Genomic DNA, 17,770 nt, shown 5'->3' with positions numbered 1-17,770 from the left:
TTAGATTCTTATTTGAAAACAGAACTTGGGTACAGTGTAACATACATGTCTTTCGTATACTGTGTGTCATTTTCAGGTAAACTGCACAGTCACCTGAGATTTAGCCAGCTGACACTGGATGTCACCATTGTGCTGTGTAAAGTAGCTGCAGAACAGGTGTGCTATTTAGTATTCAGGGCACAGTTAATCTTATCAAAGGTTTGGAGATATGTTCGCTGTTTTCATATAACCAAATTATCCTTGTGGCACTTTTGTAGTAACTTACTTTTTCAGTTTCTAATATTCAAGCTCTATAAAATAGTGATCAAAAATGAACAAATAATCCCTTAGAACCAGGAAACGAAAACCTGAAAACTCAGAAACTGTACTGAAACCAAGCAGGGCTCTTGATTGCAATCCAGAGTAATTGATTCTGGCTGACTTAGTAGAAGAAGAATTTACTGAGAGGATATAGAGCAGCTACTGGAATTGATGGGAATGTTGAAAAACTAGGTTTGGAAAATGGGAAGATCTCATATACTAGGACACCAGTGAAATCAGGTTGTGGGATGAGGAGTTAGGGTCCTCCTCACATAGCCACTAGCCACTGACCACTGGATACTGCCACTGAATTTGCTGCCACTTGAAGCACCACTCTGTGTCACAGACCCCTTCCCTTTCCTGAACAATGACTGGATTTCCACTGCCTCCAGCTCCAACCAGCCAGATGGCCATTCCCTGAGTTGCACTTCCAGCAGAAGCTCTCATTTGGCTGATTCTAGGTGTTGTCCCTATGCCCCAGCTCCAAGGAGTGAGGATGAACAAGAGACCTTTCCTGCAAGACTCATACAGACGGTGCCTCAGCATATCTGGGAAGGAGATTCAAGCACTAGCTAGCCAAAACCTGCCAGACATCCAGGATAGTGCTTTTCAATCAGCAGGCCCCAGATGTGAGTGAAGAATACCTCTGTGTGGTCAATCAGATTTTGTTGCCCCTTCTCTGGGCTGACCTGGGGTCAGTTGTTTACACCTTGCAGTACCTGGCAGCTTCACTCTTGTCTTTGCCTCAATCCTGGGGGATCCATAATAGCAACGGCTAAGCCTGTTTTAATGTGGCCAAGGAGACAAGTCCTTAGGCAAACTGGAAGTCTCAAAAAGTTTAGGTCAAAAAGAAAAAGGTCTTGCAACATTAAAAGAAAAGAAAATGGTAGACTTTGCTGTGTGCCGTGGTTTCCTTAGAACACTACTCTAGCGACCGGGTGCCATGACTCATGCCTGTAATCCCAACACTTTGGGAGGCCAAGGTGGGTGGATCACTTGAGGCCAGTAATTCAAGACCAGTCTGGCCAACATGGCGAAACTCCATCTCTACTAAAAATACAAAAAAATTAGCTGGGTGTAGTGGTTCACCTCTGTAATCCCAGCTACTTGGGAAGCTGAGGCACGAGAATCACTGGAATCCAGAAAGCGGAGGTTGAAGTAAGCAGAGATCACACCACTCCACTCAAACCTGGACAAGAGTGAGACCCTGTTTCAAAAAAAACCAAAAAAACAAAAAACAACAACAACAAAAATCAGAACACTGCTCTATGTACATGCCAGCCTCTGCTCTTGCTTTCCCATTTGCCTGGAACTCTCTTCTCCTAGATCCTAGAGAGCCACACGGCTTGCACTTGATTTCTTCATCTTTTGCTCAAATACCAACTCCTCAGATCAGCTTCCCTCACTGCTCATCTAGAACAGCACCTCCTTTTACCCTCAGTCCCCTGATGGACTTTTCTTCATGTCACTCATCACAGCCTCCCTTAGACTCCCTCTATATTTACCTGTTTGTTTAATGTCTGTCTCTCCCTCTGTACTGAAAATCCTATGAAATTATGGTCTTTGGCTCAGCCCTGTAACCACAGTTCCTAACACAGTGGCTTTCTGTAAATATTTACTCTCTCAATAAATGAATCAAGGGTCAAGTAAAGAAAGGAAACACCCTTGTTACAGTCTCTACAATATGAACAGTGTCTGTAATCTTTTTCTAGGGTTGCTCTAACAAAGTACCACACACGGAGTGGCTTGAACAGGGAAATGGATCATCTCTCAGTTCTAGAGCCTGGAAGTTCAAGATCATGGTGTCTGCAGGGATGTGAGCGAGATCTGTTTCGTGCCTCTCCCCTGCTAGTGGTTTGCTAGTAATGGTTGATGTTCCTTGGCATATAGAAGCATCGCTACATCTCTGCCTTCATTTTCACAGGGCATTCGGTGTTCTCGTCTCTCACCACATTGCCCCTTTTCATAAGGATATCAGGCATATTGGAGTAGGGATCGCCCCTACTCCAGTACCTGACCTCATGTTTACTTAACTAATTATACCTGCAAAACCTTATTTCTAAATAAGGTCCCATTCTGAGGAACTGGGGGTTAGGACTTTAACATGAATTTGGAGGGAGGACACAGTTCAACCCGTCACAGGCACTTATTTGTGTTTATTGTATAAAACTTCTGCTGTTCTCATGTCATTAACCAGAGCACAAGGTTCAGGTAGATTCTCCTGGGTGCCTGGTGGTGTGGTGGTTTATCATATGGATTACAATTCACAATAATATGTGTACATTGCTTTGTGGATTTTAAACTCTTCATTAGATGGTAGCATCATTGTTTGAGGAAACTGACAAATAATCATTGTATTAGCAATAAGGAATTTGTACCATGGATTTGCTAGTCTTAAAGTCCTCCAAAGCAATTTTTCCTTCATAGCCCAGTTCAGTCTGCAGATTATTTAAAATATAACCTGCTTCTTTCCTGGAAGAAAGGAAACCACTCAGAATGCTTGTCAGCCTTAATTGTGGATAATGGTTTCATATTTTAAGTACTTGTTTGACAAATATGTACAAATAATTTATTATATATTATATGTGCTGCTGTAAGTGCTTGACAAATATTAACTCATGAACAACCCCACATTGATTATTGTTGTTAAGAATTAATATTATTTTCATTTTACTGTTAAGGAAACTGAGGCACAGAGCAGTTAAGGGACTTGACAGAGGTCACACAGGTACGGAGTGGCAGAATGGAGCCATGAGACTAGGCAGGCTGCCTCTAAACTGTTTCGGCTGTGGAACCCTCTTTCTTCACAGAAAGCCTCATGGGAAAATTCAGTGTGTGTGACAGAACAAAGCAGAGCTGCTGTGGTTGAAGTTGAGGTGGCAGAGCTCTGTCTGTTCAGCAGCCCTCCACCTCCTCCCTGGGAGCCCTGTTTGAGAGGCCCTTGTCTAGGAAATAGCTCCTCTTGGCGTGATGCCACCTGTAAGCTGTCTTCAATCCATTCTAGCATAAGACAAAGAAAAGTATTTCCTTACTTTAATTAACTGATCGTGATTTATTTTGAAATTTTTATCCCCTTAATCTACTTCTGGCTGAAATAAAATGCTAACATGGATTTTCCCCAGGATAGTAATGCCATATGGCAATTTGGACTTTGCCGGCTTATGTTCCCCTTGGGTTTCTTTCTACAGACCAAGGACTCTGGGTACAAAAGTTTTCTGAACCAAAGACAGATATGGAATTTCATTTCATATGGATACAGTTATAAAGCTTTGCAACCAGATAGAGGCGAACTACCTGCCCTGCTTGTCTTCTGTGGCTATTGATAATATAAAATAACAGGGTAACAATATTGCCAGTGACAGTCCATTGAGTGCCTTCTGTTAGCAGGCATTAAAAAAACACACACACACACAAAAACTTCATTTTCATATCTGTAGGTGTTATCACCCCTATCTGACAGCTATTTAAGTGAAAACTAAGATTTTATGTAACTTGTTTAACATGGCCCAACCAGTGAGGGGAAAAGGTGGGAAGTTTTCAGAACTATCAGTGATCAAGAGACAAAATTCCTTGATTCTAAGAATAAAAGGTACATACGAGAGTATATTTTAGGATAAAAGACGTAAGGCCCGATGCAATTTTCAAATTATGAAAGAGCCTGAGAATGCAGACAGATTCATTCTAAAGAGTGATTCATTCCTGTGATAAAATACCTCTTATCATCTGTTAATGTACACACTGCATAACATACGAAAAGGAAAATGAAAGTAAATCAGTCAAAGGGGACTGTAGATCAAGGGTACTGTACTGGAGGAAAAAACCAACTCAGGCCGGATCGATTGCTTTGCTTGCCTCTATTTTCCCACTGGTCCTGCCCCACTCCTTGCCAAGCCCTAACCCAGAGGTCAGCAAACGTTTCCTGTAAAGGGCCAGATAGGAAATACTGTAGGCGTTGCCTGCCACATACTTTCTTTGTCACAACTACTGAACTCTGCTGTTTGTGGTGCCAAAGCTACATAAAAGATATGTACACAAATGGCCATGTTGCATTAGAGTAAAACTTCATTTATGAGCACTAGGTTTGAACTTCATATAATTTTCATGTGTCATGAAATGTTATCCTTTGATTTTTTTCAACCATTTTTATGAATACTAAATTTGAAATTCATATAATTTTCATGTACCATGAAATGTTATTCTTCTTTTGATTTTTTGTTTGACCATTCAAAAATGTAAGAACCATTCTTAGCTCTGGGGCTGTACAAACAGGAGGGAAACCAGATTGAGCTCCCAGGCTGGGGTTTGCTGACCCCTACCCTGGCCTGACCATCCTCTCTCTGGCTTCCAAGCGTACTGCGTATTGACCCTATGGGTGTTTCTCTTACTTCAAGCATTTAAATGTTGTTTTGCACCAATATCTTAATCCCGGAAGAGACTTCAGAGGACCCAGTAAGAGACGTACTTCCACTCGTAGTTTGCAAAAGCACACTTGCAGAGTTGCTGCTGCCAAATCAACTTCTGCTGAAACAAATATTTAATAGAAGCCATAGCTGCTAAGAGGATTTATAAGAAAATGGAAAATTCTTGGCATATTCTGTCAATTTCATTGAAGATTAAAGGACTTTGTAGTGTCTCCAGAAGTGATCTTGTTTCAAAGTGATGCTCTCAAATATGCAAATTCTTTGTTTTTTTCTAGCCTAGGTCATTGTTAGATTTTAAATATTTTGTTGTTGTTATTGTTTCTCTCCAGGGAAGCCAGTCTTAATATGATGGAAACATCTCTGAACTTCTAAAAGACCAAGGTTGGAGTTTTAGCTCTTAATTTTACTTCATCTTGGGTAAGTTAATGTCACTATGGGAGTGGAGTCTTGGCTTCTTATCAGTAACAGAGGATTAATAATCCTACCTCACAGGGCTTTTTATTATAGTTTACTTGTTAGTTATTTACTATTTATTATAGAAATTTGAAGCAAAACCAAAATACTTGGAGGAATACAATGAACCCTACAGACTTGTCACCCAGTTTCAGTAGTTATCTATATTTTGCTAAACTTCCTTAATCTTTATCCTCATCTCCTTTTACCTCACTCTTTGAGTTTTAAAGCAGTTCCAAATGTAACACAATGTCACCTGCAAATATGTCAGTAGGTATCACTAAAAGATACAATCCTTTTAAAGAATGTCATAATTATCACAGCTAGCAAAATTACAACAGTTCTTTAACATCATATATTATCCAGTTAGTCTAAAAAATGTCTTTACATAGTTGATTTTTTTGAATCAAAATCCAAACAAGATTCATATGTTGCATTTGGTCCTGTATCTCTTAAGATCCTTAATTTATGTTAAGATTGATTAATGGGGTCTCTCAGGTTAAAGTTTCCTTATTAAATATTCACTAATGTTTTTAGCTTTAAGTGATGATGCTTACGTTTTTTTTTTTACTTCGTAACGGGTTGCAAAAAATAAGTTGTTTAACTTATTTCAGTTTATGAACCATATAATCATACAATCAAAACAGTCTGTTTTGCTTAGCTGATTTATGTTTTCTTAAAGCCAGAATTCACAATGACAATGGTGACAGTGACCACAGAAATTCCGCCAAGGGATAAGATGGAAGATAATTCTGCCTTGTATGAGTCTACGTCCACTCACATTATTGAAGAAACCGAGTATGTTAAAAAGGTATGTGGGTAGCAGAAATCATTAGTATGATATGATTTTTAAAGAGAAATTCCAATATGGGCTGGAGGACTTTGTTTCTCTCTCCATAGAACATATGTAAAGGAACAACTCTAATTTGGCAAAGGACACTCTTCCTAGCTGAAATTTAAACCCATGTTTAGTCATTTCTCTTGAGGATATGAAACTGTTCCTACCCTTGGAGTAAAATAATTTTCCTCACTCAGTAAAATTGAATAATGGGCCAGGAGGGTTCAGAACACCTATCAGCACTTAATTTGTCCCTCACTATTCACCACTGTATTTCCTACTGTTTTATAATGTTTTCCAGTGGTTTCACGAGTGTTGATCGTGTTCCCAAGTAGATGTTTACATTTCCTGCTGAGTTGGTGCCTCTCGTTACCTTGTTCCTTTTCACAGTTCAGGGTAACTATTGCCAGTGACTGCGGGTTGGCATGTCACTTCATTAAACGTGTGAAGTCTTATGAGAATCCAAAATGATAATGGCTGACAAGAAATATATATTCTTAACTGTTTCTTACAACAGACATGTATTAAGCACTTAAAATGTGCCAGAGTAGGCCAGGTACAGTGGCTCATGCCTGTAATCCCAGCACTTTGGGAGGCTGAGGCAGGTGGATCACCTGAGGTCAGGAGTTTGAGACCAGCCTGACCAACATGGCAAAACCCTGTCTCTACTAAAAATACAAAAAAATTAGCCAGGCGTGGTGGTGGGCGCCTGTAATCCCAACTACTTGGGGGGCTGATGCAGGAGAATCACTTGAACCCAGGTGGCAGAGGTTACAGTGAGTGGAGATTGCACCATTGCACTTCAGCCTGGGTGACAGAGTGAGACTCTGTCTCAAAAAAAAATTATAATAATAAAAAATTTAAAAATGTGCTAGAGTATAAACCTTGCTCCTACTCTCACAATCTTACAATCTAAGAGGATACTGAATAAAAAGAGAAATTTCACGTTTTACCTTTTTGGATTATTTAATTAAATAATGGACAAATTCTGGCATAGTTTATAACTTGCTCAGATCAATTAATTCCATCATCTTTGAGTGTCTTGCAACTCCACAGGTCATCAAGACATGGGGCTTATATTTCATGCATAAATGCATGTGATCTCTCAGTAATTATTCTGTAGTAATTACTTAATAGTAATTATTTTGTAGTAATTACTAGGTAGTAATTATTTTGTAGTAATTAGTAGATAGTAATTATTTTATAGTGATTACTAAGTAGTAATTGTTTTATAGTAATTACTAAACAGTAAATTAGTACTAAATTACTAAAAGACAAAACAAAACTAAATAATATTAAGTACTAATTACTAAATAATAACTGTTTTGGGGATAATATTTACTTAAGTGATGTGTTTTAGATTTGTCTGAGAAAGAGTTGTAAAGACCAAATGCTTACTTTCAGCAATCCAAACAATAATAGCCTAAATGCAAGCTAGGTTGATGGTGGCAGTTATTTAAATCTGATATCTATATATATGTATTACTTTCTAGGTAATCAGGTACCCTGTAACTGGTATTGAGAAAACAACTTTCGGCATTAAATGCCTTTGAAACGAATTAATTTTTTTTTTCCTTTTCTAGATTCGAACTACTCTGGAAAAGATCAGAACCCAAATGTTTAAAGATGAAATAAGACATGACAGTACAAATAACAAACTAGATACAAAGGTAATAATTTCCTGCAGAAGATTAGCATAAAGCCATTTAGACTTTTTAAAGTAACTTTTTGGGCAATTACTAAGTTCACTGAAGCTTCAAAGGATGAGTGTTGAAATATTTCATGCATATCTAAAGATGTTAATGGCCATATGTGTGAAATGTTTAACCACAAATGTTATGAGATCAAATTGGAATGGCTAGGCCTTACTTGAATATGTTAAACAAGGCTTACTTATCGAAAGTAAATGAGAACATGTTGGTCTAGCCAAGATTCATGACAGCAACATTTCCCAATGACAGGCAGAGCTTTTAGTCTCACCTGGGCCACACGAATAGACATACACAGTTGAAGCTTTTAGGCCTGAGTTGAGTGAAGACTTTGTCAGATAAATAGTTGATAAGCTTGAATGCACTCCCTTCCCCAACATCAGCTTTATATACCTCAGGTCGAGCAATCTGCACTTAGCTTTGCCTGGATTACACCAAGCTAAACCACATCTGAGCCAAGTGTACTTCATCAGTGTTGTCCACTACAAGCATGGCCACAGAGTCCACCATAACGTGGGGTATGATGCATAAATGTAGTCATTTTCATCACCCTCAGCCTCCCACACTAACATAACTAGCTTCCATTATTATTTAAAGTACTTCTAAACTAGAAAATAAGGTTATGTTTAGGAATGATAGGGAAGATTTAAAAATTCAGTTTGGGCTATGTTGAGCTGCCTCTTAGACCTCCAAAGAGAGGCTTCTAATAGGCAGCTGAACATCTGATTCAGGAGCTGCAGGTAGAAGACTGAGCTAGAAGGTCCAGGATACAGGGTAGAGATTTTGGGCATTTAAGGATTGTATTTAAAGTTCTGAAACTGGAGAAGTTTACCAAGAGAGTGAGTGTGGAGAGAAATGAGAGAAGATCTAAGGACTGAGTCTTGAGATGCCCATTCCCAATGTTGAGATGTTAGGAAGAAGAACCATCCCAGAAAGCTGAGATCAGGCTGGTGGATTAGAAGGAACAGGAGATTTCAAGGTTCTAGGGTAGAGCCTAGGTGCTGCATTTCTAACAAGCTCCTGTTGATGCTGAGCTGCTGGGACTGTAGACCACACTTGAGAGTACTCTCTAGATTATCATGGCGAAGTCTCTACAGGGCCAGAGGGCTGGTGATTTGATGTGTGGTTGATCTGCTCACCTTTTGTGGTTTGAAGCTGCTCCTGTCAAGGCCACTGTAGCAGGAGTCACTGAAGGCAAATGAGCAGAGGGTTTCAGAAGCAGGGCGGGACACCTCTGTCAAATGCTGTCCATGGGCCAAGGAAATTGAGGACCAAATGCCCACCATAGATAGGAGGAGCTTCCTAGTAATGTTGACGACATTGTGTTGCTGTGTGTCTGCCTTAGCCACCTCAGTCCACAGAAGGTCAGCAGATCCACCATGCATCAAAACATCAGCCCTCTGGCCCTGTAGAGATTTCACCATAGTGATCTGGGGCCTTGCTACTCTCAAGTGTGGTCTGCAGTCCGAGCAGCGCAGCATCACCGGGAGCATGTTAGAAACGGAGCATCTAGGCTCTACCCCAGACCTGATTCAGAATCTGCATTTTTTAACCAGATCGATCACCCAGTAATTCATAGGCATATTGAAGTTTGAAAAGCACTGATCAATGATCTTTGTAGCCATCTGCCACTGCTGATAATCTACCTTCTACAAGAGTTTTTTCTGTCAAATGTTCTTTAACAAATTAAAAAAGAAAATAATTCCTACTTTGTATATGGAGAGTAGAAATATGCACTAGGGTCTGGACTATAAGAAACCAAATTGTGGCAGAGTTATGGTGAGGGAGGATGTTATCCACAGACACTATGTTCTTTTTGTTATTTATTTCTACAGTTGTAGTTATTATATTATAGTGAAAATATTATATATTTTGTTGTTAAACAAACTGGGATTCTAATTCTGGCCTGGCAGTTATTTTAGGTATAACCCTAGGTGTGTTCGTTAAACTTTCATCTTCAAATTCCTCACCTGTGTAAAGGGCCTAGTGCCTTCCATTGTTTTCAGTATTCAGACAAAGGACTGTATGTAAAACATGTAAAAGATGAGCGGGCACATAACAGGTGTTTAACAAATAGAAGTTGTTATTATAATTGTAGGGTATGTGTAATTGTGAATAGTTTCTCTGTTTTGAAATAAATTGAAAGAACAGAAAGAGCACACAGTAACTATTCAAGAGGCTGTGCCAGGAGCTCTCCCGCTCCTTTGCTGCAGAAACTTGGGCCCTGGTCCTCAGTTTCTACATCTGTAAAATGGACAGGTTAAGTTAGATGGTTTATTATTTCTTTTTCACCTCCGTGTGTCCACAATTCCAGACGATATTTATGTTCCAAGTGTATTTTCAGTAAGCTAGAGCTTACATCAAGTTATAATGGTAGTGCCATTCAGTTCTGATATCTCTGATTGGAAATTTAATATGAGGTAATTACAGTGAAGCATCACCAAACATTGACCATTATGTATTGTAACTGTTAGGTCTGACTGTTAGTCTATAATGCAATGTAACAAAAATGTAATTATGTCGACAACTTAGATTTTTTAAAAATGTCTGGCCTTGTGGACATTATTTATCTCCTAAAAAGCACTTATCAGTATATTTGAAACTATAGAAAATATAAAAGTTAAAATGTCATTCTACCTCTTTCAATATAAGAATCTGTTCAAATTTGAGCAAATGTAGAAGTCAGGTGCTTCCAGAATTTCTCATTGATATTTGAGATTCAAAAGATGTTTATGTATGCTGACCTGAAGCCTCTTTGCTATACGTAATACTAAATGATCATTACTGTTGTCAAAGCTTGTAGAGGAAAAGATAGTTAGGTCTGTGATTTTCATTTGTCTGTTTCAGCACTGTGGAAACCTTCAACAGGGCTCTCATTCTGAGATGGATCCTTCTTGTTGCAGTTTGGATTTGCTCATGAAAAAGATAAAAGGAAAAGACCTACAGCTCTTAGAAATGCACAAAGAGAATGAAGTATTGAAAATCAAGGTATGACTGTTAGAAGTTTCAAATTCTGTGTTTTGAGCCTTTGAGCTACTAGGATGGGTTGTTAGCATTGGTGGCTCTGTAAAAGCAGAGAGATGTGTACACACATCCATAGGTCCATCTGTGTGTTCCCTTACATAGAGAAGCATTTTTATATTTCACAAATCATATCTCACTGTTTTATTTTTGAGGCTTCTTTTGTTATTGAAAATATCTCACAAAAGTTCAACAGTTATACAATTTCCGTCATGCAAGATGACTAGACATCTACTGCATAACATTATGCCTATAGTTCACAATACTGTACTGTACACACTTAGTAGATCTCATGTTAAGTGTTCTTACCACAATCCACAATACATTTTTAAAAGTGTGTTCATATTTAATAAATATTAATTATAGCCTTCATAGTCAGATGCCACAATATTTTTTAAATTTGTCTATGGCTGAATGCTTTTGATTTTCTTCTTTAAGGTTTACTTTATATGCAGTCCTGCAATGAATATCTTGATAGGGAAATCTTTATAGTCATTCTTGATTGTTTCCTCAGGTTAAATCCCGGAAAGATTCATGACATTTTAGCATTATTGTCCTCAATACTTTAACCTTGTCCCACTTCTATTTCAGGAAGATACACTTTTTAACACTGTTATGGACATTAATGATAAAAGGCTTGCAAATAAGTGGATAAGCTGACAGAGCAGCATAGAGTTATCTGAACAGTGAGGACTATCACTGCAGGGCATTACTGTGCACAGAGCTCTGGTTTGGTTTGACTATGGCAAATCTGCCTTTTCAACAGCCCCTCTAAATAGGGAGTTTCTCCTTTTACATTTTCCTCTTACCAAATAACAGTGTCTTCTCTCCTATCCATTGTCTATGAGGCTGTAAAAGGTATAGTTATACCCTTGGTGGTCTTAATTGCCCATCAAACTGTTCTGCCTTTAAAGTTTTTTGTTGTAAATGTCAGAACATGCATAGTGACCTTTTTTCTAGCTGGAAGCCTCCAGAGAAGCAGGAGCAGCAGCTCTGAGAAACGTGGCCCGGAGATTATTTGAAAACTACCAAACACAGTCTGAAGAAGTGAGAAAGAAGCATGAGGACAGTAAACACTTACTCCAGGTACCAAACACGCAGCTTGTCTATGGGAGAAGTAGCCCCCACCCTGAGCTGTTCAAGTTCATCTTTCTGGAAGAGTTAGAAATGAAACAAGCAATGGCCAAGTGACTTGGCAAAAGACTTGGGAAAGGAGCGGTGTGCTAGTCTTTTCTGCCAGTTTCCCTCGCCCCTGCTTAGCCCGACACCCCCAGATGTTGCTGAGCTGCTGTGTTGCAGTTGTTGCCCAGAGCCCCCATGAGCACAGGTGGGAGGGAGGCAGTGCCACCCTGCCTGGAAATCTGGGCTGGCCCTGCGGAGCCTGACTGGTAACTTCCCTTCGGGTTCTGCCATTGACTCGCTAGATGACCCAGACTGAGCCATTCTTCCTGTCTGGATTTGGGTGTCCTTGTCTCTAGAATGAAAGAGTTGGGCTAGACACATGGTTTCAAAATTGTTTTGAACTTAGGATACATACTTTGGGTTATAGAAAATAGAAAACAAAATATGTATCTATATGTTTTAAAAAAATATATAAAGATATATATATAAATTATATTATATATAAAGTATAATAAATAATATATAATATATAAGTTATATATTTTTATATTTTAATATGTAAATATATAAATTTTAAAAATAAAAATGTACATACACTTATACATGTTCTTTTTTGTTCATTTGTTTTTAAATCTGAAGTATATACACTAGGGCCAATAAAATCTGTCTGAAAAATATATTCTAGAACTGGAGAAGTCAAAAAAGTGTGTGTATGCCTGTATGTGTGTGTTTGCCAAAATTAAAAATATAAAACAGCTAATACGTAAGTTCACTCATAATAGTTTGGGGCACCCAGGTGTCTGTCAGCTCAGGCTGTAGGAAGGTCCCCAGGGGAGTACAGTAGGAAATTCACTGCCTAGGTGACACCCTTTCATGCATCAAGCTGTGGTAGTGATGGTTGCATACTCACATGCATGCAGGGTGCAGATGAAGAACATAAGCGGGAAGCTGATGAGGGTGCTATGCTATGGGGGGGCTTGTGGGGACAAGAAGCATGCATCCCTGTAATGTGGGCTCGGCACTAGCCTGGAGTGAACTGACTGAAAGGCCCGCTAGGTATTTACAAAGGAAGCCAGACACTTATTTTTCCCTGTGAAATGTCAGCTTTGTTAAATACACATGCGGAAGAGTAACAAGCTAGTCGACACAGTCCCACTGTAGCCTATTACCTACTAGATGGAGACTTCTCTCCTATGATCCCCCAGCACAACCCCTGCTCTATGCCTGTGAAGTAGCACGGTGACACGCTGAGGACAGTTATTCTGATTTTATGACACTTTCTGATTAAAAATAAAAAGTGTTTTAATTGAACCTGTATGTTTTTTTTTTGTTGTTCTGGATAATAATTGTTGAGAAAAAGTCAAAAATGTTGCTTTTGTTAAATTAGCATCTTTCTCTCTTGTATCAATTCAGAAAGTATGCTTTATGGTAACAAATGGAAGCATTCTAGGAAGGATATTTATGTTTATTATAATATTAATTCTTGATTTAATGTTGTTGTAGTCTATCAGGGTTATTTTGAAGGAAACACTGAAATCAAAAAGAGCCATTCTAAGCAAGTATGAATTCTGAATTTTTTTGGCTAATTAGAAAATTGTAGAAAGAGGTAATATGTGTATAGGTTTAATAAAAACAGAGTTTTCACAACACAACTGTTTCTCTGACCATAGGTTAACAGGCTTGAAAAAGAACAGAAATTGAAACAACATGTTGAAAATCTGAATCAAGTTGCTGAAAAACTTGAAGAAAAACACAGTCAAGTTACAGAATTGGAGAACCTTGTACAGAGAATGGAAAAGGTAGAGCCCTGGAGAATTAGAGGATTTTCTTACTGACAGGGTTAGGATGAGAATGAAATAAAATAATACCAAAATAAATAGGATATTAAATTAAATAAGATAATGTTAAGTGAAAGTATTCTTTACAGTATTTGCCCTTAGGAAGTATTTAATATTAATTTTCCCTTAAACATTTCATATGATCTATACTGTAGTGATTGATTTACCTTTCTGCAAATACTGTAGTCATATCATCATTTGTCACTTTCTAGGAAATACATGACTTAGAAAGGGGAACCAGGTGAGGCTGTGAATGCAACTAATGGAAAAGAGCACAAAGTCCATCTACTAGGAGTATTAATATAGCAGGTCCCTGTAATCACAGCATTTTTATGTATTAGAGTCAGTGCAGTGTCCATTTTTGACCACCCAAGTCTACTTTGTGTTTGTAAAAACCTATGGCTGCACTAGGAGGGATACAGTTTACATTAAGAAAAGCCATTCTATAGAAATTGGAACTTTAAGAAGGCACATTTAGAGAAGAGTAATAACAGAATAAAAATTTGAAAATATTTCATGCCATGTTCATTTAGCTAGCTAGCATTCCAAATATACACAAAAGGTGAACACGTAAATTTGTGTATGTATGCCTTAGAATTTAGAATTTGGACAAATCAAGGAATATTATTTTTTAATAGCAAAACAAAGAGAAAACTGGCATCTCTGAAACTGAATTGGGGATAGAGAAAAATATAGGCTTTGGATACTAGTAAATATTGCCCAATACATTTTTTGTATTTATTGTATTTGCCTCTGTTATTTTTAGCTTTAATTTGTTTTATGAGTCTGCCTGGGTTTATGCCATTTCATAAATATCATTTCAAAAACATCACTTTTCAATATTTAGGTTTCTTATCAAAGGAACTTTGATTTGTTTAAAAATATTTCCCAAGAATTTAAAGTTTTATGACATTGTGATTTGGTTGAATTCGTAGTCTTGGTGAAGGACCTATGAGGAAATCACAAAAATTAAATATGCCCATTATCAAGTGGCTCTAAGATAACAGTATTCAGCTGCATGTGTATTATGTGGTAGGTCACTGAGTGTTATACTTTAGCAGAATCACTGGGCTAGAATATCCTTAAGCAATTAGTTTATCCAGGCATGACAGTTTATAATTATGCTGTTTTGGAAAAACTGTAATATTTGGATGTGTACCTGGTAGTGGCAGAATACTTGATCCTATAATAAACAGCTTAATAAAACTAAGATAGCATAAAGAATGTTTGCATTAAGGAAAGAAAGACAATTCTGGGAAACGAATAGAATTGCTTAACCAAACAGACTGATTAACCAGCTTGAAATTTAAGTTTAGTGTAGAGCTCACGCCATCTCAAACCCAGTAATATTGGGTCAGGTTTAGTGCCTCCAAATTAACAAAAGAACAGGCTGGGCACGGTGGCTTATGCCTATAATCCCAGCACTTTGGGAGGCTGAGGTGGATGGATCATGAGGTCAAGAGATCGAGATGATCCTGACCAACATGGTGAAACCCTGTCTCTACTAAAAATACAAAAATTAGCTGGGCGTGGTGGCAGGTGCCTGTAGTCCCAGCTACTTGGGAGGCTGAGGCAGGAGAATCACTTGAACCCAGGAGGAGGGAGGTTGCAGTGAACCGAGATTGTGCCACTGCACTCCAGCCTGGTGACATAGCGAGACTCTATCTCAGAAAAAAAAAAAAAAAAAAAAAAAGAACAGTAGAAGACAATTTCTATTTCCTAGTGATCCTAGGAAATGTATACTAGATGTTAGTTCATCTCAGAGTTCTGGGGTATATTTACTTGACTGTTTACTAAACAAATATTTGAACACCACCATGTGTAACAGAACTAGGGGCTGAATATATATTTGTGAATGAACCCGTCTCTTTTTGTGGATATGACAATGTAGTATATCTGGATTGTGTGAGGCTCAAGGAACTTCCTAAATCTCCCTTTCTGAATTCCTCTATGAGTGCTTTAGGGAGGCTGAAAGCACAGTCAAAGGCAGAGGAGTATGCCCTAGAATAAGGTTCAGTGACTCAGATCCTGGCAGGACATTCTTGGGAAGTGATGGCCTAGTTCCTGCCCTGATAATAACTCTTAATAGTGGGCTGTCTCCAGGAGATCTTGGACAAAGGAAGTAGACAGGATGCGCATGACTTAGTAAGGCCATGCAGCAACCTTCCAGAATAATTCAGTGACTTTCTAAAGTGCAGCCTACTGGAACCTCTGGAGGGTGGAGGTAAGTGGGGATGATGTGGAGGGGCAATGCGCAGTTTTATTTAAAGTAAAAGATGGTTTAGGCCAGGTGTGGTGGCTCATGCCTATAATTCCAGCATTTGGGGAGGCTGAGGCAGGAGGATCACTTAAGGCCAGGAGTTCGAGACCAGCCTGGCCAACGTGGTGAAACCCAGTCTCTCCTAAGAGAACACAAAAATTAGCTGGGCATGGTAGCACGTGCTTGCAGTCCCAGCTACTCTGGAGGCTGAAGTATGAGAATCACTTGAACCTGGGAAGTGGAGGTTGCAGTGAGCTGAGATGACGCCACTATACTTCAGCCTGGGTAATAGAGCAGGACTCTGTCTCAAAAACAAAACAAAACAAAAAAAAGCAAATTGGTTTTAAAATATTTTATATTTGTGAAACAAGCAAATAAATAAAACTATAAGGAACAAAGTTGGGCAACATCTTGGTTTAAAGAGAGACTGAGGAGACAGGCTGTGAGGTAGGGTGCCTCAGGGAGGGAGTGTGGGCCAGAATAAGGGGAGGGTGTACTGGGCCTTTTGTATTAATAGGAAAAAGACACAAATTCAGAAAGAAAGTAAAAATTAAAAATGAACGTCCTCACAAAGGCTGATAAATATTGCCCTGGTCGTGGGTGCCCCCTGGAGAAAAATCTACTTGCTACTCACTTGAACAATCCACTGCTCCAGTAAATAGCCATTAGTGGTATGAGGTCTGGTAATGAATACATTACTTAAAACCTTCACCATCTGTCCCACTTTAATCAGGAATGCAGTGAGAATGAATTCCATAAGCACAGTGATAAGCTAGCAAAAATGCCCAGTAAGAACATTTTAATATGGCATATGTTCCATTTGCTAGCAGTGCAATTCTATTACATCATATTTATTTTCTAGTGTCATTGATTTAGCTCCATTGCAATTTTAGAGCTCAAAGGCACTTTTGAGACCACCTAGTTCCTCATGATCATTTTATAAATGAGGACAGCATGAACCCAAAACTGTTCCACAGTCCTCCACTTTCTACATCACAACCCTTTCCGTTATGTCCCCCGTCTTCTCTCATGCTGGACAAAAATGATAGAGTTGGTTCCAAAACATTTAGATGTTAGCATTTGGCCATGATTGAAATTGGTGCCTTCTCTGATCAGCCTGGTGAGGGAAACCTGGAGCTGTCTGGAGGTATGGCTCTGGGAATAGTGGGTTGCCCACCGTGTGGTGCTATGAACTCCCTTTCTCTTTCCTGAAGACATTGCCTGAAAAGTGCTATCTGGTATGGTGAGATTTTCTGTGCTGTCAAAGAGGAGGCAAAAAGAACCCAAGCTAGATGGCAGAGCCTGGCCAAGGGAGAGCATTTACTTGTCTGGTTGTCTGGCTCCCTTGACCTCTGTTTATGAAAATCCATTAATCAAGAGTAAGACTATTAAACATTTGTTAGGCACCATTTTCCCTCACCCTACAAATTCAAAATACATTATCTGTGGTGTGTTTTTTGACAATCCAAGTCTCATCATACGCTTGTAAGATGTATCTGTGGGCTGGGCGCAGTGGCTCGTGCCTGTAATCCCAGCACTTTGGCAGGCCAAGGCGGGTGGATCACCTGAGGTCGGGAGTTGGAGACTAGACTGACCAACATGGAGAAACCCCGTCTCTACTAAAAATACAAAATTAGCCAGACATGGTGGCGCATGTCTTTAATCCCAGCTACTCGGGAGGCTGAGGCAGGAGAATCGCTTGAACCTGGGAGGCAGAGGTTGCAGTGAGCCAGGATCGTACCACTGCACTCCAGCCTGGGCAACAAGAGCAAAACTCTGAAAAAAAAAAAAAAGGGGGGGGGGGGCAA

At 39.0% G+C, this 17,770-nt stretch overlaps 1 protein-coding gene across 3 annotated transcripts in view; it reads left to right on the top strand.

The window, feature by feature from the left end:
- CCDC68 (coiled-coil domain containing 68) overlaps positions 1–17,770 on the top strand; it is a 54,237-nt gene that overhangs the window by 8,523 nt on the left and 27,944 nt on the right. For 2 of the 3 annotated variants that reach the window (XM_025365445.1, XM_025365444.1), the window contains exons 2-7: positions 5,051–5,138; positions 5,857–5,985; positions 7,596–7,682; positions 10,569–10,709; positions 11,703–11,828; positions 13,535–13,663. In XM_025365445.1, coding sequence (XP_025221230.1) covers positions 5,869–5,985; positions 7,596–7,682; positions 10,569–10,709; positions 11,703–11,828; positions 13,535–13,663 — 600 coding nt within the window. In that variant the 5' untranslated portion in view covers positions 5,051–5,138; positions 5,857–5,868. The remainder of the gene's footprint in view (positions 1–5,050; positions 5,139–5,856; positions 5,986–7,595; positions 7,683–10,568; positions 10,710–11,702; positions 11,829–13,534; positions 13,664–17,770) is intronic. The other variant, XM_025365443.1, reaches the window with a different exon arrangement.

The sequence above is a fragment of the Theropithecus gelada genome, chromosome 18 (assembly GCF_003255815.1).
Source record: "Theropithecus gelada isolate Dixy chromosome 18, Tgel_1.0, whole genome shotgun sequence".
NCBI lineage: Eukaryota > Metazoa > Chordata > Mammalia > Primates > Cercopithecidae > Theropithecus > Theropithecus gelada.
This window is presented reverse-complemented; position numbering and strand designations above follow the sequence as displayed.